General features: G+C 34.6%; 1 protein-coding gene across 4 annotated transcripts in view; it reads left to right on the forward strand.

Moving 5' to 3' along the window:
- LRBA (LPS responsive beige-like anchor protein) overlaps positions 1 to 23503 on the forward strand; it is a 686065-nt gene that overhangs the window by 572763 nt on the left and 89799 nt on the right. For all 4 annotated transcript variants that reach the window (XM_044680734.1, XM_044680732.1, XM_044680733.1 and 1 more), the window contains exon 47: positions 15147 to 15314. In XM_044680734.1, coding sequence (XP_044536669.1) covers positions 15147 to 15314 — 168 coding nt within the window. The remainder of the gene's footprint in view (positions 1 to 15146; positions 15315 to 23503) is intronic.

Here is a 23503-nt window from a genome sequence, read left to right on the forward strand (position 1 = left end):
CAAGACTTGAAAGCAACACTTCCTGCTCCTAAGGATATCCTGCTAGCCACTCTGCTATGCTGCTGCCATAGCCAGGACCATGCACACTGTTGTACATGTCAGTACAGCCTTTAGATATGAAAGTGTATGTATGTTTGTGTGTGTACACACGTATATGTGTGTATGCATGTGTATACATACATATAGAGAACAGACAAGGTTGACTTCCAGCTGCTAATAACTGCTGCTCCACTATCTCCAGCCTTGGTTTTATAATGCCAGTGTTTATTCACTTATCTCAGAAATAGCTGAAAAATCTAACAGTAATTGACAAAACAAAATTATTTTAAGTTCATATAAATATTTTCCTTTATAATTATACTTTTAATTTTGGAAATATGTGGGATGTGGCATTTCAGAGCTATGGGGAATGCAAAATTAAACAAACGATGAAAAGGTTCTACTACTCTAGAAGAATGAAGATTAACTATATACGAAGAGGCAAAACTGGAAACACTGGAGAGACCATTTCAGGTCAGAACCTAGAAAGAGAAAGGGATGGAAGGAGGAGCTTTTCCTCTGTTTTACCTGCTTCATAGTTGGATTCAGGATAAAATGTAGGAGATAGTAGTGGTGGTGGTAGTTGTGGCAGTGGTGGTGGCGGCCACAATAGCAGTGGCAGCGGCAGTGATCGTGATAGTGATTGCATTTATAGGGTGCTTTAAGGTTTACAACTTGCTTTATAATTGTTACCTTGTTTAATCTTCACAATAACCTTGGGAGAAAGGGACTATTATCCCCATTTTACAGATGTGGAACCTGAGCCAGATAGAGCTCACATGACTTGCCCAGAGTCAGACAGGTGGGAAAAAAATGTAGGATTGAACTTGAACTTAGATCTTCCTGACTCATGGTCCACTGTTTTAAGCACTCTATCACCTTGTTGTTAGCTTAAGCAAAGATGACCTATTTTAAAGCCCCCAGTATATCCTGGATAGTTTTTGATCTTGGAAAAAATAATAAATTGTGTTTTTGTTTACTCTTTTGTTCTAAAGTCTAGTGACTTTTCTCTAGTAAGAATAAATAAATTTCAGATTAAAAGCAGAAGAAAAAAAGTATTCATATGGAAAAAATCAGATTCAGAAATTATTGATAGACACTGAACAAGATATTTCACAGTGAGCTGCCTAAATACTTATTAATTAGCTTGTCTTGGAAAGTGTTTCATCCTTGAATTTTTTGGAATGGTCTAAGCACTAAAGCTTCTCCTTCTGCTTCAGAAAGTTCCATAGATAGGCAGTGATCTGGCTTTTGTTGTATCACTTCCTAAAGCACAATGCATCACAGCATTCAGAGAAACACGGAGCAGTGTTCCAAAGTTTTGCAGCTGGACTGGATGCCACAATGCCACAGACTTTCCCCTGGCTCTTGATCAGTCTGATTTACTTGGTGCATTCATTTGTAACTATGCTCTTCATGTTGCTGAAGAACAAAAAGAAAACTTTGAAATAAGAGACTTCACCATCTACTTTGCCTTCTCTCTGTTATCCTTCTCTACAAACCTGAATCATATGGGTAGAAAGCTGTAGACATCTGGTTTGCTATTGCTAGTAAGCAAAATCATTCTACATTTTCTTTAATAAAGCCCTATCTTTGCCTAGCACTGTGCCAACTCTGCAAAAAAGTATTCTGTGATCAGTTGCATATCTTCTCACATATGTGCTTCAAGTACAAGTTCATAAATATATATGTGAAAAACATAATTCTTAGTTCACTGAATTAGAGGAGCTCTTCAGATGTTCAAAAATACCTTAACACAAATTCCAAGGTACCTCATTACATCTTGTAAATATGGCTGCATTTATAAGGAGAAAAGAAGACTTAGACTGGACTATCAGTGTCTCATTCCATTCGTGGGCTTTCATGCATTATGTACTTTGGCATTTATAAATCATAAAAATGTAGAGCTGAAGGGACTTCAGGGATTATCCAACCCAGCCTCCAAATTGTACCTTTGGATACTGATGATTTCCCCAACTTTGCTGAGTAGCCATTATTACCCTGAACAATGCAATTCAGTTAATAATGTCAAAAAGAAAATAATTTTTTGTGAGGTTTGTGAGTACTGTATAGAGAACTGGATGCTATTTCCTTTTATCTGACATCGTAGCAAAGGTCACGTCTGCTATATATATGCCCATATCATGAGTCAGAGACTGTTCAGCTGATGAAGTATTATGGCCAGAATCTTTTCAGGGTTAGAGAGCCGAGAGGCTCAATAATTGTTGTATTCATTCCTCTTTATTGAAGATGGTAGTAATAGTGGCATCTTTGAAAATGCTGCAGCATCTCTTCAAAGAACTAACATGTGAAAGAATATCTTTATAGCTATCTAAGTACTCTGCCCTTTTCTTGCTTTGAGATCACAGCAATCCTGTTGTCTTGCAGAACTGCAGTTCTTTATCGCTTAAAGAGTTTAGTTGACCACTTCAAAAGTTGGAGTGACATCTTTTATTAAGTTCTCTCAGGTATGTTATACATTATAGGCCTACATTCTCTGTGGAAGAAGCTATGTAAATAAGAAAATTAAAATATGTTTGGCTTCCACACTCTATCTCTCTGTGATGAAATGCTATGTAATAGGAAGGAAACAAGCATATAAGTGCCTTCGCTAGGCAGGTGCTATGCCGAGCACTTTGCAAATATTATCTTGTTTGGTTCTTATGATATCCCTGAGAGCTAGATGCTTTTCATACTCATTATTCTAAGCTGCATAATTGAATTCAATTCGATAACACTATTTGGTTCCTACTATGTGCCAGGTAGTGTGCTAATTGCTAAAGATACAAATAAGAAAAAGAAAGACAGTCTCTGCCCTCCGGGAGCTTGCACTCTAATAAACATGGACAACATACATACACACACACAGTTTTCTTTAGCCTTACCATGTTCCCCTTGATCATACATGTGTCTTAAATGCAGGGAGGTTTCTGTAAATGTCCTTCGTCCATGAATCATGACCAAAGTCTCAGTGCCAACCTTGTCTAAGGTGGAGAGTCAACACCAGTAACTATCTCTTCAGAAAGAGAGAATTATTTCTAAAAGCCATAATGTAAATTTCCAAAAGCCATAATTTTATGGATGAAATGCAGGTGTAATTTGATACCCTGGCTGAACTTTCTTACTAGTTTAAATATTTACCAAGTTTGCAATTTATTTTTCAATTGCATTTAGTTTCATATTCTTCATCATATTTGTTGTGTGTTAACAAGTACTTTCTGTAGTTAGGTACTTTGATTTACAAACTTTGACAGTGAACCCCAGAGGGTGTTGATACACTTAGGATGTGCTTAGTTTCATGAAAACAAAAAGGAAAACAATTTCTCTTCCTTCCACCTCTGATTGTCTGGAGTCCTCAGGTATCTAGGTACATTGGGTGGTAAGAAAGACTTCTGACCTGGGCATCTTCAGAGGCACAAAGCTGCTACTGCTTAGCAGATCTCTATGGATAAACAAATAGATATATGGTTGTGTGTGCATATGTGTATGAGTACACGTATGCATTCAGTACATGTATATGCATTGTGTGAGCATGTATCCTAGTTCAGAGTTTACTGTTCAACTACCACAGATATGAAGTTTAGAGAATAAACAAAACATGCTTTTATAGAACTGGATGGAAAATTTGGGTATTTTGTGTTATAGGTTGGTAGGTCTAGAGCTAGAATGTACCTTAGAGACCAACTTCCTCATTTTATCCTGAGGCTCAGAGAGGACAAGTAACTTGTCTAAGGTCATACAATTAGTAAATAGAGGTATGACAGACATGAATCCAGGTCCTTTGACCCAAGAGTCAATGTTCTTATACACATACCATATTGCCTCTGTTCCTTATATACTTTCTCTAAAAACAAGGATGGAAAATCCCAACTTTCCCAATATTCATTTACATGGAAATTAATTTAACATATCTCTTTACTGTAAACAAACAGATTTTAGGTAAAAAATTACTTGGAAATGAAATTTTAATGTTCAGTTGTCCTAGAGAAAATATCTGCAACTTCATAGTGAGAGTATTTGTATTTTTTAAAAATCATCTCTGATGGTGAGGGTGACTGTAACTTTGCATAAGCCTTTTAATTTGGCATATAGGAATACAAGTTTTAGTTAAGGCTAAAACTATGAATTTCAAAGGAAACATGGCCTTCAGTGTAAAAAATATATAACAGCTGGATGACTAGTCCATTTAAAACTGCAAAATAACAATAGTCGACAGAGTGCTTCTCCTGCCAAAAGATGTACGAGTTCTTGATGATTATATCAAGATATGATGCTAACTCATACTTTTAGTAATGATATAAATGTAGAAATGGATTATGTGCTTCTAGACTCCAAAATACCTTTCCAGCCTCACAGTTCAAGGACAGTTTAGAAGCACCACATTCCATTTGGGGATTTCTCTATCTGTTCTTCAAGCTATACTTCAATTCGTTGATGAAATTTAATTTTAAATTGTCAGATGTAATTTTTCCCACTTCCCACTCTTCCGTTCTTTCTCTAAATCCTCAGTAGTCTTTTCTTGAAATTCATAGCTTCCTGTTCTTTTACTGCCATAGTTTAGAATATTTTTTTTAAACCCTTGTACTTCGGTGTATTGTCTCATAGGTGGAAGATTGGTAAGGGTGGGCAATGGGGGTCAAGTGACTTGCCCAGGGTCACACAGCTGGGAAGTGTCTGAGGCCGGGTTTGAACCTAGGACCTCCTGTCTCTAGGCCTGACTCTCACTCCACTGAGCTACCCAGCTGCCCCTAGAATATTTTTTTTACTAATTTTTAAAAAGTTAAATATTTTATTCACAAAGTGTAAGAAATTTTCTCCTATTCAAGGTAAACTATGTTTATCTGTTTGTTGTTGTAAATGGTTGACTCCGAAGTCCCAAAGCCATTATACTGATTAGGAGTTGTTGCTTTCTTTGAGTATGATGTTTGTAATAACTATAGCTAAATGCTAAATAACCCATCAGTTCTCTGAAAAATCACTCTTTTACTTGAGTCATATTGCTTTTACTACCATGTGGTAAGCATCTGAAAGCAGAATTATTAAAATAAAGTGCATCTGAGTTTAGGATGAGAATCATTGAGCATCACTTCCCCTCAATCCTACTTAGGAAATTCATCTGAGGCTTGGAAATTATCTATCTTATATGAAATGCTTTGTCTTTACTAGTGTCTTTTGTTGATTAAAATTTGATGCACTATACTAAATACTAGTTGATATTTTGTACTTATTTACCTTTCTTTAAATGATTTTCCAATGAAAATTACACATGAATTTATATTCTCTCATGTTCATCCGATTTTCCCACAAACATGAGGCAAGCATTTCAAGAGTTAATGTGTCTTATTAGGGGGACAGGAAATCTGGCAACTATTGCAGAAACTAGACCTAATGGTGCACACAAACAATTTGTCAGTCTTCGTAAATGTGAATAGCTATCCGCAAAGTGGCTGCTCTCGCTTTGTTTGAACAGGCTAAACTTTTCCTTTTTGGACTTTAAATCTTAGAAGTGAAATATGATCCACATATTCAATCAAAATCATTTAATTCAAAGCATATTTTGATTGGAACAAAGTTGACATGGAAAGAAACTCTAGAATAAAAAAAAGTTGAAAGGGCTTTATATCATATATTTAGCAGGAAAAATTTGAAACAGTTCTAATTAGGCTGAAAAAAACAGCTTTCTTCAGTGTAAATTATAAAGGTCATATATCAATGTTAAGGAAACATTACCACTAGTGTTTGAAATCCAGCACATGCAAACATAATAGATCAGTTAGTTCTAAAACATTTTTTTTCCTTTTTGGTGGTGGTAAAGGGAATTAGAATGGGGAGGGAGGAACACTATATAATAAGACTGTACTATTTAAATTTAAAGTGAAATAATTCCCCCAAATTCCATCTTTGTAATATACATTTTGTTTTGCCAATCAAAATAACTATTTAAAAAATTAATCATATACTCAAGATAACTAGGGGCTTCCCTTATCATTCTCTATGGAAATGGAAATTTCGAAAAGTCTCAGGTTTATTTTTTTGCTTCGTGGATTTTTAAAATATGGTCAGAACTATCAGAGAAATACATTTCTTTCAACATTGAAAAGGCATTCACTGTCTTGTCTTTCTTGGAACATACTGTATTAAAATGGTTTATCTTTAAGTACTATAGAAAACTTTGAATACAAATCTGATTTATGTGTGTATTTATTAGATGCTCTATATTTTTAAAAGTTTAACCCTGAGTTTTGAAAAATCAGAATTACTATTTTTTTTAAATAATTGAAATCAAGAAATAAGTTTTACATCAAGAGGCTAGGGATTCTTTGTATGTATTGTTAGTTTAAAAAATAGAGAACTACTTATGCATGGTCAGCAAGAATTTATTCAATAATAAGTAATGCACTTAGATACTTTAAGGATGCACCATTTAAAGGAGAAGGGTCTATTACTACTGAACGGTAATAATTTATAATAATTTATTTTGTTATTTGGTAATAATTTTCATGGTTTGCATAATTTCTTAAACTAATCTGATTTCCTTGAAATTGAAAAGAAATTGCCAAGGACCATGAAAGTAAATCTAGATTAATGAAAGGCCCATTTTAGAGAACAAGATGATTGCATTTTTAAAATTTTCAGTTTCTAATATGTTAAGAAATTCATACAAAGAAGAGCCAGTTTCTCAGTCTGTTATGGTTATGCAATTTCCCTGTATTATGAAAACAAATGATACAGCACTTTTAATAAATAATTTAATTTCCTAAAGATATTAGCTTTGAGAAAACAAAGAATGATTATTCATTGATTGTATACTATATATGTACATATATGTATATTCATACATATAATTATTTTCTGACAAGGTTTTTCAGATGTTATGAATAATTTACTATTATTCTTAGAATATCAAAGCTTTAATTTGTTGGCGTTTTGTATGCATTTCTGCTTTGGGAATGAACAAATGAAAGTTACTAATAGGTGTTTGTGTTTGACATCTGTATACTGTACTTTTTAGCATATCTCAAGTGTTTTAGTCACTGCCTATTAGATCTCATTAAAAAAAACAGATATCAGCCCCAAGACAGTTTGTCAAGACTAATGTGAGTCCCCCTGGATTGAATTGACAATTTGTGTGTGGCTTCATATGACAGTCTTTTCATGGTCTTATTTGATCCTTAACAATTGGACATTAGTTACTGATTTATTTTACAATAACTCAAAGCAGGTGAATAGTATAATATTGTGTTGGACATTTTAGTGGATTTCCTTTTTTACAAATTTTACTCAGAGCACACATTGGGTGTAAATGATGTATCCAGCCTGCTCAGGGAGTACTAACAATTGATTGGTTGGTTTGAGAGCAGCATGGGAAGCAGGTTAGTATCCCAAAGCTGCAAATCGTATTTAACTCCAGCTTTAATGAGGACTGTCTTTCCTAAAGACTTTGAAAAATTTCATGTGTTTAACATTCTGATTCATTTTATTTTTCATTATGAATTTCATTTAAATTAAAAAAATATTTTAAAACCACCTTTTCTACTCAGAGGAAATTTGTTTTGAAATATGTATAAAACCAAGTTAAAAGATTATCCTTTTTTTTCTTGGACTTAAAAAAGACGGCACATGTATTTCAAAGCCAGGCTTTATATGAGACAATATTAGTATATGCCATTCACTTTCTTATAAACTTGGGGCACTTGAGAATTCCTTTTAAAGTTCTTTTGTGACTCATTTTTATGGAGTGAGGCGTGTGTTTCATATTCCTTATATAGCAAGGTCATTCTGTCTGTAGTTTGAGACTGAGCTAACTCATTAAGTTGAAATTGTATTAATTAACCAAGTGGAGCATTTTAAAATTATAACCTTTTAGAAATTTCAGAAAGTGATCACTTCAGTTGTTTTTTTGAGTTCTGTTTTTCCATACTTTGTGATAGGTCCTGAAATGATTCTTTTTAAAGGGCACTGGCTGTTTTCTAGGCTTTTCTATATTGAATCTGTTTTGAAAAGTAGTTTCATATTGATCTAGTGAAAGGACTAGTAAGCTCAAGAGTGCTATCAATAATTTTGAGGAGGAATTTCAAGATTGTTAAGGGATTACTGTATTTATAGAGTATATAGCAATCCGAAGAGTGAAGAATGGTGTATACTGGGTAATCCATGCATGTGGTTTCTGAGTAGAATACAACCATTGTATCTTTTCGAATCTATAATCTTGCTTCGAAGCCAGGATATATAATCCATCGAAGACTAAGCTAAAATCTGTAAAGTCAGAATACTGAATGAATAAATGTGATTACCCAAACTCCAAAATTCTTTGTATGATAAAAGGAATAAAACAGGTTGAAATTGCCCTCATATCAAAGCTTTAATAGTGAGAATATTCATTTGTATCCTTGTCATTTGCTGAGCCTTGTAGATTTTTATAGACTCGATCACAGCACTGCAGACACTCAGGAGACTTCTGACTGTTTTATCTTATTAAACAATTTTGAAATCATTAATTTTTAATTAGTTTGGATGCAGTTTTTATAGTTTTAATAGTGTGTGTATATGAACTAAACGTTTTTTATTTAAACTACTGACTAGAGTATTACTTACATAAATAAATGTATGTTCTTTCTAAGTGTACATATTGTGAGGCCCTTTCAGTGAGTCATACATTTTGTCGATTATGAAACACTATATAATAACCTATGGGAGGTTTGTAGCAGTTTATTAGCTGAGAATTTGAACAACCACCACCAAGACGGGTATGAGCTGGAAGATATGTATAGGTCTTTCTCTTGATTGAAAGTTCTAATTAAGTGAATCGGAGAAAATTAACTGAAATTAGCTGTCAGAAAGTCACATTTAAATGAATGATGAGCTGGTCTGGCAGTAAACATTTAAATGATATAAATTGCCATTTAAGTGTATGGTTTAATGTTTGTCATGCATTAATGGGACACGAGGCTGCAGTGACAATCAAGCAGCTTGCTCTAATTTGAACATATTTAAGGCTTTTGTGTGGAGTACATTGTACACAAATTAAGACAATTGCTGCTTTTATGTGTCAATTTAAATGTCTTTTTAAAATCAGACATAAGTTAATGAAACAAAGGTATCATTTTATCTGTAAATTATATAGTGGTTCTTAAGTTTATATATTAATTTAAATTTCTATACAAGACCTTTTTTATGTTGAATTGGATAGCAAGTAATTTTTGTTTTGAATTTGTTAACTAGAATCACAATTGTATTGAATTTTATAGCAGAGCTATGAAATAGGAGCTTCTAGTAATGAAATTAATTGATTCAAATAATTATAATATTTATTCTTTCAAATAGGCTTTATATTTCTGAAATCTTAAAATTATCTGTTGTGCCTAATGATATACAAAATTGTTTTTTATTAATGTAATTATTGTGCTTCTATTTTAGAATAACACTGTGATGTTTAAAAATTAATAATATGGAAATATATAAATCTTTGTAAGATGAGTTATAGAATTTTCTTCGTGCACAGCCTCTTTTATTAAAAGAATATATCTCCCTAACTGCATACTTGTAAACTAATGGGAATCTATCCTTCATCAGAAAAACATCTCTTTTTTAGTGTTCACTTCAGGCCTGAAGAAAACTAACTGGCCAATTTTATCTCACAAGGAGATCCCTTGTGACTTACTTCCTATCAGTAAATGACCCCAAAAAGGTATCATCACTGTCATGTATGGATTCCTGAAAAGTGGAATCAGTTTGTTTATTCTGTGTTAATTCTACTCAGTTTTATTCTAAATATCTTTGTACTCACAAAGAAGATTATTGCTCATATCTTGTAGCTATGTATATATTTCAGCAGTCAAATGTGAACATGTAACGTTACTAGGGTTTTTATCTTTGAGGAAAGGGGAAGTTTTATTTTTTTTAATTTTAATATATGTATTGACATTTTCTATTTATTAGTGTCTCAGTCATCATAGTTGACCCCAGTATTCATCCCCTCCCCTCTCCCAAAGAGTCATTCCATATAACAACTAGTATTTTTTAAAAGAAAAAAAGATCAGCACACCTGATGATATATTTTAAAAAGTAAAAAACATATGCAAACTACTATGTAACAACACTTATGCACCTCCCACCTCCAAGAAGGACTGGGTTGGAAATGTCCTCTCCTATCTCTACTCTAGTCATTCAAATTTTTCTTTAGAATTTCATTACATTCATTTTTGAATTTCTGGTGCATGGTACATTGTAATTATTGTATATGTGGTTTTCTTGACTCTACATTAATTCATGTAGATCTATCCAGGTTTTCCTGCCTTTATCAAACGAATCATTTCTGACAGCAAATAATATTCCATTATATTCACATACCACAACTTATTTAACCATTTCTTTTTAAGCATCCTATGTTGGAAAAGTGACTTGCCATGACTTTTTTTGGCTATTTGGATCAGAATTATGTATGGTAATTTTCCTAGGGCATTGTAGGGGAAGAATATGAAAAAACTTAGGCAAATGTTCTAGTTCTCACTCTACCATCTTGATTCTGCTTCCCTGTTATTGAACTTTTAACAAAGGAGGTTTAGTTTGCTTTAACGTAGCAAAAATATTCAACAAAGGGTTTGGTGCCACATAGGTTCTCTGAAAGAATTTGCTAGGGGGAAGCTAGGTAGCTCACTGGATAGAGAGTCAGACCTAGAAATGGGTGTCCTATGTTCAAATCTGGCCTCATACCCTTCCTTGCTGTGTGACCCTAGGCAAGTCATTTAACCCTAATTGTCTAGCCTTTATCATTCTTCCACCTTGGAATTGATACTTAGTATTGATTCTTGGGTAGAAGGTAAGATTTTTTAAAAAAAGATAAAGAAAGAAATTGCTAGGGAAATGCTAGTCTTATCATAGAACTTAAACTATAGAATTGTTTTAATTTCCATTTCTCTTATTTTTAGTGATCCAAAGAATTATTTGATGTGATTGTTATTTTTGAGAACTATTCATGTGCTATACCTACCTGTTAAGGAATGATTCTTAGTCATCTAAATACATACATACATATGTACATATATAATTTATATATACACATCTATGATAATTTCCTATTTATTATGGATCTCACACCTTTAGGGAATAATGAGTCAACAAGCATTTATTATGTACTTGCCATGTTACAGGTACTGTGCTATTAACTAGAGATACAAAGTTAGGCAACATCATCCCTTGCCCTCAAGAACTCACATGTTACTGGGAGAAGCAATGAACAACTAACCATGTATGTTACACAAGGGGAAGGGACTAGCAATGCCAGGGGGTGGAATGAGCCAAGTAAAAGAAAGAAGCCTGTAAAGTTAATAAGAAGCCAGATTATAAAATTCCTTAAATACCAAATTGAGGATATAATATTTGATCCTTGAGATAATAGATAACTGGTAGAGCTAATTCAGGTGCATGCATGCGTGTGTGTGTGTGTGTGTGTGTGTGTGTGAGAGAGAGAGAGAGAGAGAGAGAGAGAGAGAGAGAGAGAGAGAGAGAGAGAACAGCTGAGTNAGAGAGAGAGAGAGAGAGAGAGAGAGAGAGAGAGAGAGAGAGAGAGATTACAGCTGAGTGGAGAAGAGATTATAGTAAGAAGAAACTTGAACCAAGGAAACCAATTAAATGGTTTTTGTAATTGTCCAGATGAGGAGTGATGATGGTTTGAGTTTAGAATGTTGGCTGTGTGAATGGTGAGAAGAAAATGTCTATAGGAGATGCTATAAAGGTAAAAATGGCAACATTTGACAATTCATTGGATATTTAGGGTGAAAAGTAAGTGAGAAATTAAAAATAACACTAAGACTATGACCATGGATGAATGAGGGGATTTTTGTACCCTCTAAAATAATAGGAATTTTTGAAAAGAGAAGTTGGAGGTGAGGGTAAGGAATGAAGGAAGTTCTTTTGATTATGATCTGTCTACAAGATGTGATATCAGTCTAAGAGTAGCTGATAGTGATAGTGAGCTCATGTTAGAGAAGAGATCTGGAAATATGATCTGAGAATCATAGCAATAAAAATTATAATTGTACCCATAGAAATTAATAAGATCATTCAGAGAGATGGGAGTAAGAGAAGAGTGTTGAGGTTTCACCCTTAAGGGGGCACTTGGAGCTACTGGGTGGGTATGAAAGGGAAAAGACCCAGCAAAGGAGATTGAAAAGAGACTCTCAGGTAGAGGGAAAACAGTGTCAGAAAAAGCTAGAGAAGAGAGAGTATCTAGGAGTGTATTAAATGTTGCAGAGGGATCAAGTCTAATGAAGATTTGAAAAAAGATCATTAGATTTGCCCATTAAGAGATCATTGATAACTTTGGAGAGGGTAATTGCAATTAAGTGAAGACGTCTTAAATCTAATTTCAGAAAGTTAAGAGTGAGGAGAAGCATTAAATTCCAAAGTCTTTCTCAAGAAATATAGCCAAGATGGGAAGGAGAGATATAGGACAATAACATGGATGGTAGGAGCAAATAAGAGCTCTGTGAGTCTGGGGGAGAATATGGGCATATTTATCTGCAGAATGAAAGGAGCCCGTCTACAGGGAGAGTTTGAAGATTAGACAGAGAAATAGAATGATAATGAGAACAATCTGCTGGATCATATAAGATGGCATAGGATCAAGGATAGATTGTGGAGAGATTTGCCTTGACAAAAAGGAGAGCAATCTCTTAATGTAAGATATAGGTAAAGGAGAACATGGTGGAGGAAAATGTCTAAATGATTTGAGAAAACAAGAAAAGAAAGAAAAGGGAATTGTGGGTAAATGGCCTCTTTTTTGTGGGGAGAGAAATATAAACTGAGGTCCTCAGATGAAAGAAGAGGGAAGAAGTGAGGCATTAGAAGCTCAGGGAAGGAAAGTTTTATCTCTTTCCCCCCACAAGCTGATCATTTTCCTTTATTCTTTCTAAGTTGATTTTATTTTTTTTAGTAGTATTTCCATCTCATGCAATTCAAATCTATTTTTCTCTTGGGATCAACTCTAGTTTTCATTTGGTTAAGAATTATTTTCAAGTTGTAATTTCGAATTAGCTGATATTGTTGTTTTCAATTTTTATAGTGTTGCCATTTATATTCAGATCATATCTCTTTTGAACTTTCTACAATCTATGCGCATATCATCCTTTATGTATTCCTGACTCCAAAGCTAATATTCTTTCCACAATTGTGACAAAATACTATATTGCACTAAAGAAATGGACAAACATTTCAGAAAAACCAAGGAAGACTTAAATTAATTGATGGAAAGTAAAGTGAGCAGAACCAGGACAACACTATGTAACACTGTATATAGTAACAGCAAGATCAACTGTGTATGACTTAAGTATTTTTGGCAGTGCAGTGATTCAAGACAGTTCTGAAGGATTTATAATTTAAAATGTTAACCATCTGCATAGAAAGAACTGATAGTGTCTGAATGCAGATCAAAGCATACATTTTACTTTCTTTTTCTTGGGGGTTTTTGGAGGAGGACCTATGTTCTTTTTTGCAACATGGAAGATATGGAAATATGTTTTGCATGACTTCATATGTATAATCTATATCAAATTGCTTGCCTTTTCAATGGAATGGGAGTGGAAGGAGAGAATTTGGAATGCAAAATTTTAAAATAATGTTAAAATTGTTTTTACATGTAATTGACAACTTTTTAATGAAATAAATATGGGGGGGGGACCACAAAATCCCCATCCCAAAAAAATGCAGTTTGTTGTGAAAAAAAAAAAAAAGATAGGGAGTTCTTTTCTAAGTAATGTTCTTTGGGTTTATTGAACACTGCATATTCAGTTCATTTGTTTCTGAGTCTTTATTCAATCTGTTCTTGTTATTTCCTTTTTTATAAACAGAACCAATTAATTTGTTGATTACTCTTTGTAATATAATGTGAGGACTATTCCCCTTCATTCCTATTTTCCTCATTATTTCCCTAAACATTAAAGAATTTTTGTTCCTCCAAATAAATTTTGTTACTGCTCTGTCTCTCCTTATAGAGTACTCCCTGAAAAAAAAATAGCATTTTCAGCACCAGTGCTTAGGAAATGTCAATATATTCTGGCATGCTATATCTCTTAATGAATATGTACTTGATCCTTTCAAGTGATACAGTCTGTTTTAAATTTTTCATATTTATCAATTCAATCTTTCCAATTTAAAAAATAATTTAATATCCAGTATTTAAATTCAGTAGAGTCAGCATCAAATACTGGATAGAAAGCTGATCTTGCTATTCCTCATTCAAAGCACTTCATTTCCTGACTGGGCATTTTCTCTGACTATTTCTCCATGCTTGGAATGTTCTTCCTCCTCATCTGTACCTTCTGGCTTTCTTCAAGTTCCAGCTTCTATGGGAAACCTTTCTCAACCCTTTTCACCCTCCCTTCTTTAATTCTAGTGCTTTTCCTCTGCCGATTATCTTGTTTTCCTTGTATATAGCTTGATCATATGTAATCGTTTGTATGTTGTCTCCCACCTTAAATTATTTGAACATAAAGACTGTCTTTTACCTTTATATTCCTATTACTTAGCACAATGTCTGACACATAGTTAGTTAACAAATGTTTATTGACTGATTAACTTTGAAAGGGCTGAGTTCAAGTCTTGCATCTGTCACCCCTGTTAGCTATGGCACCCTAAACCCTTTAGTGCCTTAGTACTTTTAAGTTGCAAAAAAGATTGCTCACCTAAATCAGTTGAAGTAATTTCTTAACTCGGAGTTCCTCATACTGAAGAAATAGCCAACAGTGGAACCAAAAAACAAATCTAAATTCAGAAATTAGTCTCTTGTTAAAAGTATGCACTTCCCATTAACAGAACTTTAAAATAGTATATCATTCTAAGAAAATTTACCTGTGTATTATAACGTTTATCTTCTAGTTTTCACCAATGACAATGTGTTTTTTTCTTTCCTTAGCCATGAGAGAACTTGATGATATCATTATTATGTATATTTAGTTACTGCTAAGAGACAATTCCCAGAAATAATATTTTTCAATGCTAATTTTAAATTGTTTGAACAAATTATAATTTACTCAATAACATGTTCTGAATAAAATATAATTTTTTCAAATAAGGATGATCAGAATAATGTAATCTATTCTCTATTACAGGCCTTAGAGAGTGAATTTGTTTCCTGCCAGCTTCACCAGTGGATCGATCTAATTTTTGGCTATAAACAGCAAGGGCCAGAGGCAGTGAGAGCTCTTAATGTATTTTATTACCTGACCTATGAGGGAGCTGTCAATCTGAGTTCAATAACAGATCCTATATTGAGAGAGGTAAGCTTCTTTACTGAGACAGTAATTTCATTCCCCATTTCAAATGTGTAAGGTTGTTTTTGAATGTGTCCTTTCCCAATCTGTTAATACTGTGTATCATTGGCTTTGTATTTTTTAAGGTAATTATTTCAAATGCTCTTGAGCAATATCCAGTTTCTTGCATCTCACCTTTTCATTCGTGTTTTTTAAAGACAAATCTTTTTTAGAAGAGATCCCCTCATCCTCCCAACAGGTCAACAAGAAGTACAGTTTCTAGACAAACAGACCCTGCCCTGTGAGCATAAAACATTTGAGGTATTAAAAAATTCGTGAATAGGATGAAATGTAAGATGATTTGAGGCTAAAGCTACAAAAGTACTCTTTTCCCTTTAGCCTTTACACATTTATAAAAATAGACTTAAAACATCCATGTACAACAGGGGAAAGGAGAAGGTTTGATGACCTGCATTATATTTCTGATGCCTTTGGGCTCAAGGAAAATTGTGTGGCCTGAGACTGATGAAATTGAAATGCTGTCAATGTTCTTTCTGCTCTCTGTGGCTTATTGACTGTATTTTTCTGTCAGCAACTTCAGCCCAGAACTTATACAGAAGTATAAAGACATAGGACTTGTCTAGATGGCCCTAGTCTTTGAGTTTCAGGATACCTAGAAAATTTGCTTTTTTGAATAAAATTAATTTGAGACATAATTAGTGACAAAATACAATGGCAATTTTACTTAATGTTGAGGAACTTTAAGGTATAACTACTCTAATGAATGGTTATATTAGACTAGAAAGATGGGTGACAGGAATAAGGAAATGAGAGGCAAGCAAGTTAAAAGAGAATAGAAGGTTAGAGTAGAAAAGAAGAATGTAAAACAGGTATTACAATATGGAGTTGGAGGAAGGTATATACTCTGAAAGTCCATAGATGACAGCATTAAGAATGTAAAGGGATGAAAGGATTTCATCACTCAGCAGCCTTTTTCCTTTCTATATTTCCTTTCTTCTTGCTTTTACCTTTCCTTTCCTTCTACCCTCATTCTCATAAACAGATATATCATCCAAGCACCAGCCTAGCTAATTTCATATAGACTCATTATCATGTTGTCATGTTAACCACAGAGTGATGAACTTGGGGGGCCCAATAACTCTCTAAGAGCATCTGAGGTTATTAGAGGTGAGGGAGAAAGAACTCTCATCATCGAAATCATAGCTCCTTGAAATATGAATATAAATATTCTTGCAGATATTCTTTCTTTTGACTCACTGACATAGATGTAACTTCCTCTGCCATGTCCTCATGTCTTTATGATGAACATAATTTAAACATATTGAAATAATGAGCAAGAAGGAACAGAGAACTAAATCCAAAGAGAGTCTTACTAATACTAAACCTGAAGAAGAATGAACTCTTTCCCTTCTCCCCAGGAGTGTTTTCTTTAGCTTGGCATTGAAAATTCAAGATAGAAGTACCATTTTCATTATATTTTCTGTCACAACATATGATTAGAGCTACTCTTTTCTCTATCACTTTGTGTTTCTTTCTTTGTAATAATGGGATGAGAAAAACTATGATATAGGGGATAAAAATCTAGCTTCTGAGTCAGGATGGTCCACATTCAATATTGACTCTGTGACTGAGCAAGTCATGTAGCCTCTCAGTGCTGCAGGTAACTCTCTTAAGAAACTCGATGTTGATTGTTAATTTTCTCTTGGCATTGATTAAGGGAATTTTCTCAATAGAAGCTCCACTTATCCATAAGTCCATAGGAATGGATGAGCTTCTAGTTTAGATTCTTTAGTGACATGATAAAAAATAACTATTTGTGCAGTATTTGATAATTTATCAATTTTCATTCATCAAAAAAATAGTTATTGAATATTTATTAGTAGACAGACAACCTGTGATAAGTAGTGTTAGGATCATTAACCTATAGAAGTGGCAGAATTAGACTAACATTTTACTCATGTATTTTTAGTATGTCTTTTTTTGTCCCAAAGCCAATAAAGGAAAACTCAAGTCACTACTTTGTACTTGACTTTTCCTCATCTCTTGAATGAATGAGTTAAACTAAAAACTCTTCCTGGTAACTCTCTAAACTGTAAGCACTATTACTATCATTTATATGAAACCCAACCATAAATGACTAATCACCCACATATTCTATCCTTTTTCCTGCTACACTGTTCCTTGGCATTGCCTTGAAACTTTGAGACGATCAGTTATTTTCTTTCTCTCATGTTGATTCTATCGTTTTTGTTTTTCTAACTCAGCTGACTAAACCAACTGAGGTTTCTTTGGTGTTTTTTTTTTAATGTTGTAGAATAATAGACATCAAAATGGTATAAGTTTTAAATCATTCTTAAATTTGAATGTATATGTCAAACTCAGGCTAAATTTTTTTTTCTACTACAAATTCTAAGATAGAATGGGCCCTTTCCCCCAAATTTCCTATCAGTTCTTCTTGAGGATTACTTGCCAACAAGTTCTCTTTATTAGTTCCTCCATCTTTTGAAGAATAATATTAGCATTAAGGCAAGGAACACAGTTATTAGCTGCACCACTTTCTGTAGAGCCAGGTGTTCCAGGTAGTGTCAATATAATTGAAGATTCTCCATTATCACTATGTTATGACTATAATAAATTTATAAATTTATATATGTTATTAAATTATACATTCATAATGTGTTTTCTGAATTGCATTTTTTCCCCTTTGCTCTCCAGGTAGTCTATAGTATTGTCTGATGACAACACTGCTTTCCATTTCATTAACCAAATGCTCTCCATTGTGTTTTCCTGTTTTGATTCCCAGATTTCCTCACATGTATATATTGCTTCTTATTATTCTAAACTGCTCCCTATTTCCCTTCCCCAACCCTCTCTCTTCTCCCTTTTAACCTCTCTTGTTCCTTTTGACTAGGGTGTGTACTTTCAACATCATATTCTAGTTATAGATCTCATTTCATCATGTCTCAGAAATGCATATGAGCTAAATTTCCTTCATTGAGTCAATGTTGATTTTACTTATTACCAATACTGTGTGCATTTATGTGCAAACATCTGAGGCCATGAGTTTTATTATTGGCTTCTTCCTTGAATCTTATCTCCTCTGATTTTCTGAATGTCAGATATTTTAAAAATACTTTCTATGATAGCTAGCTTGGTTGATATATAGCAAATTCACCCTCCCTGTTCTTTTAGAATATAAAGCCCTTTGGAATAGATTTGAAGGACTCCAGTCAGTCAGTCCTTCAATAAGGACTTATTAAGTTTCTCTTATGTGACTGGCATCGTGTTAGACTTTGGACATACAGATCAATAAAACAATCCTTAACCCCAAAGAGTTTACATTCTGATTGAAGAGACAAGTATATGTGTGTGTATGTCACGTGTGTGTATCCATATTGAATTTAATATAAATATACAGAAAATCAATAGAGACAAATATTACCAAAGTTTGTGATAGTTTGTTAAAGTGAACACTAGAAGTTGAAGTGATTAGGAAAGACCATACATAGAAAGTTTTATTTAAGCCACATCTTAGAGGAAGAGACAGAATCTGAGATACCAACAAGGAAGGAATGCCCTCCAGACATGAAGGAAAGCCACTGCAAAAGCACAGATGTGGAGGGGGGGGGTTGGGCTTCATGCAAAAGGAAGAAAAAGAGGGGTGGTTTGGTGGATGACAGAGTTCAAGCAGGGAAATAGATGTCCAGGAAGGCCAAAAAGCTAGATCAGGATAAATCTATGAAATCTTTTAAAAGCTAAACAGAGGAGTATGTATTTTATTCTGGAGGCAACAAATGGGAAGCTACTGTAGTAGGGTGAACTGTGCTTAAGGAAAAATACTTTAGCAGCAGTAGAAAGGATGGACTGAAGTGGTGAGACACATGAATCCAAGAAATCATTTATAAAGCCATTGCAATAATCCAGGTGAGATTTATTGAAGACCTTAGTTAAGGTAAAAGTTTTGGAAGAAGAGAGGCGGTATTGGAAAGGAGATATGGATTAATTGGAATTGAAGAGTAAAAGCACTGGAAGGATGGTGGTATCTTCAATGGAATAGAGAAATTTGAAAAGGGAGGGATTTTTTTTCAAGAAGCTTTTCCCAGTATTTCTTTTTTTTATTTTTCAGTTACATCTAAAAACAATTTTTGGCGACATATTTTATTTTAGTGTTCAAGTTTTCTCCCTTCCTTCCCTGAGGTGATGGATAGTCTTGATATAGGTTATATCTGCACTTTCATGTGATACACATTTTCATGTAGCTCATGTCATCATAGGAGACACATGTCACACATACAATAGAAATCGCATGAAGGAAATATAGTGGAAGAGGGCATGCTTTGATCTGTGCTCAGACTCCAAAAGTTCCTTCTTTAGCTGTGGATAGCATTTTCATCATGAGTGTAATTTTTTTTTGTAGGGGAGGAGATAATGAATTTAATTTTAGACTTGTTGAGTTTAAGCTATCTCTGGAACATTCAGTATGACATGTCTAATAATCAACTGCTGATACAGGGTTGAAGTTTAGGGGAGAGATGGGAGTTCTATATATCAGATATGGGAGTCATCTGCATAGAGATGATAATTAAGCCTATAAGAATTGCAGATGACCAGGAAAGAAAATATAATGGGATAAGAGAATAGGAGATATTTATATTCTACAAGGATGATAAAATGTGTAAATAAATAATTAATGCAAGATTGTTTGAAAGGAGTAAACATTTACTAGAGGGATCAGGAAGGTCTCATAGGAGTTAGTACATGAGTTGAATCTTGACAAAAGTTAAGGATGTGTATTACAGAAATGGAAGACAACCTCTGAAAAGTCATAGAGTTAGTCAGGAAATAGAATATCAAGCTTATAGAATAGTGAATAGTCCAATTTGCCTGGAACATGCTAGAGTAAACAAAGGAAAAGTAATGTGAAATAAGACTGTACAGGTAGACTGATAATAATTTTAAAAGCAGAACTTCCTTTCAAGGTGGCTACATGAAGAAATGCTCCAGGGGATTTTTTTTATATAGCACCAGATTGGTTAATGACCAAGACATTCAGCAGGCAAGTACAATATGTGACTTATCCCAGAATCACACAAAAATTAAATCAGAAAACCATGAGCAGTAGGAAAGGGTGCCCATTAGAAAAGCTAATGTGTGTTCTTCCTAGCATGAACAAGGACAGGCCAGAGTAATGTAGCCTGAAATTCTCTCTATCCAAAGGTACAAAGCTTCACTTCCCTGAAAATACTACAGAATGATTAGAAGCCTATAGGATGGACCTTGTAAGTCATCAACAATGGCGGTCCTTTTTTCTTAAGATACTATAGAGGGTGGGGCAGCTGGGTAGCTCAGTGGATTGAGAGTCTGGCCTAGAGATGAGAGGTCCTAGGTTCAAATCCGACCTCAGACACTTCCCAGCTGTGTGACCCTGGGCAAGTCACTTGACTTTGCCCACCCTTACCACTCTTCCACCAAGGAGCCAATACATGGAATTTAAGTGTTTAAAAAAAAAAAAGGAAAAAAAAAGATACTATAGAAGGACCTTCAGATTCATCACTTTGAATCTCAAAAGTCGAGCACAACCTTGATCCCCAAAGGTGAATATCAGTGCAGGAACCTAGATCACACAAGTGGAAACCAATCATTGTCTAGCACTCCTTCCATAAAGACCAGACCTTTAGCCTGGCCCTGGCAAAAGCCTCTATTCAGTAATTAATGCTCTGGTAGTTGAGCAAACACATGGAAATACAGACTATTATAAAGAATTAAAATTATAATACATTATCATTAAAATACATACAATAATTCCTGAAAATCCATACTAGAAGGAAAGACTAACTCTCTAACAATATCAAGAAGAGGCTTAAGGGAAAAAAGATATATTTTCCAGAAAGATTACCTAGAACAAATGAAGGAAAATTTTTTTATTTTAATGAAATTAGTCTTTGGACTAGAGAATTAAGAGAATAAATAGCTTAGAAGAGAGAGTAGTAAACCTTACCCAAGAAATAGGCTCCCTGAAAATTAGAACAAAGAAAAATCAGAGACTCCAGGAGAGAGTAAGAAATAGTAGAACAAAAATAATAATGATGATGATAACAATAGTTGTGAATCTTTAGTCATTTTTGAAAGCAATTAAGCAATTTGGAATTATGCAGATAAAATCAGCAAAATGTCCACAACCTCTTCACCCAGAAATTCCATTAGTAGATTTATATCACAAAGAAACCATTCATTAAAAAAAGACCCAAAGGACTTCCGAGTTAAGATGGTGGCTGAGTAGAAGCTGGGCCACTTTCTCTTCTTACCAACCGATACAGCATACATCCAAAAGATAAGAAAACAAAATCTAGATGAAAGAAGGGGCACCACAATAGGGTGTAGTATAGAAGGTATGTGGGATTTGGGCACTTCCACGCTATAAGGGGGGGGGGGGGAATAGCTCCCATCAAAACCAAAGTGGATCAACTCTCCTCCACCCCACCCACAGTAACAGAGGCAGAGGCTGTGCTCCAGAGTTAGAGCGAGCGAGGTCACAAAATCTAGCCCCTAGGAAGCTAGCTGGCACTACAAAGAGCTTGCCCCTGAGAGCAACAAGACCTGAGATCCCAGGTGGCTGGAAAACTCAGACCTTGGACACAGGAGTGGGGCTGAGAGAGGCAGCAGCAGCACCCAGCGTGCTCAGACTCGGGGAAAATCGCAGGTGGAGGAGCAAGCGTGGGCCAAGTCCCAAGTTCTGGGCAGCTGGCTAGGAACACGGGGGCTCAACCCTGAAAACAGCTAGGGCCAGAGACCCCAGGAGGGTCCCCAGAGAAGCCAAGAGACTCACAAAGTAGCCTCGGCAAAAAACTGCTCCCTAACTCCATATAAAGAGAATCAGATTGCCTTACTCAGAGTTCTAACAAATAAAACATAATGATGCCAATCAAGACCCAAGATATAAACAAGAAGACCAAGAAAAAAGCTCAAACACTTGATAACTTCTGCACAGAAAAAACCCAGAAAACAGAGGAGGACAAAAAAGTAAAGACATCCAAATCTTCCCCCCCAAAAATGAAAATGGATAACAAGATCTTGAAGAGTTCAAACCTGAGATTATGAGAAAAATGGAAGAGACCTGGCAAGAAAATAACAGTTTAAAAGGCAGAATTTCACAATTGGAAAGTGAGGCTCAGAAATCAAACGAATTGATAAACAAACTGAAGACCAGAAATGACCAGCTGGAAGCCTTGAAGAGCCAGATAGACCAGATTGAAAAGGAAATCCAGTCTCTAAAAGCTAGAATTGGACAATTAGAAGCCAATGATCTTCAAAGACAGCAAGAACAAATAAAGCAAAGTCAAAAGATTGTAAAATAGAAGGAAACATGAAATACCTCACGGAGAAATTGACAGATCAAGAAAACAGGTCTAGAAAAGACAATTTGAGAATCATTGATCTTCCTGAAAAACCAGAAATTAATAGAAATCTGGACTCCATACTAAAAGAAATTATTCAGCAAAACTGCCCTGAAGTTCTACAAGAGGGCAATATAGACATTGAATAGATCCATAGATCACCCTCTACACTAGACCCTGAAAAGACAACCCCCAGGAATATAATAGCCAAATTCAAGAGCTTCCAAGTAAAAGAAAAAAATATGACAAGAAGCCACAAAGAGATAATTCAAATATCAAGGGGCACCAATTAGGATCACACAGGACCTGGCAGCCTCCACGCTAAAAGACCGCAAGGCTTGGAATATGATATTCAGAAAGGCAAGAGAACTGGGTCTACAACCAAGGATCACCTACCCATCAAAACTGACTATATACTTCCAGGGAAAAGTTTGGGCATTCAACAAGATAGAAGATTTCCAAGTATTTGCACAGAAAAGACTAGGAGTAAATGGAAATTTCGATATCCAACCACAAAAACCAAGAGAAACATGAAAAGGTAAATAAGAAACAGAGGGGAAAGAAAGAAAATTCTTATTCTTAAATTTGCCTCTTTAAGAGCTTTAATATCTATATGGAGAAATGTTATGTGTAATTTTCAAAAACTGTATTCACTATTATAGTAATTAGAAGAATTATTCATAGGGAGAGGTTGGAGCACTAAATTGTCTAAGATGAGACGGGGCGGGGATAAAAAGAGGGGTGGGGTGAATAGTAGATGGCATCAAGAGAAACTTGAATGAATAAGAAAAATAGGATATT

This window comes from Gracilinanus agilis, chromosome 6, assembly GCF_016433145.1.
Source record: "Gracilinanus agilis isolate LMUSP501 chromosome 6, AgileGrace, whole genome shotgun sequence".
NCBI classification, from domain to species: domain Eukaryota; kingdom Metazoa; phylum Chordata; class Mammalia; order Didelphimorphia; family Didelphidae; genus Gracilinanus; species Gracilinanus agilis.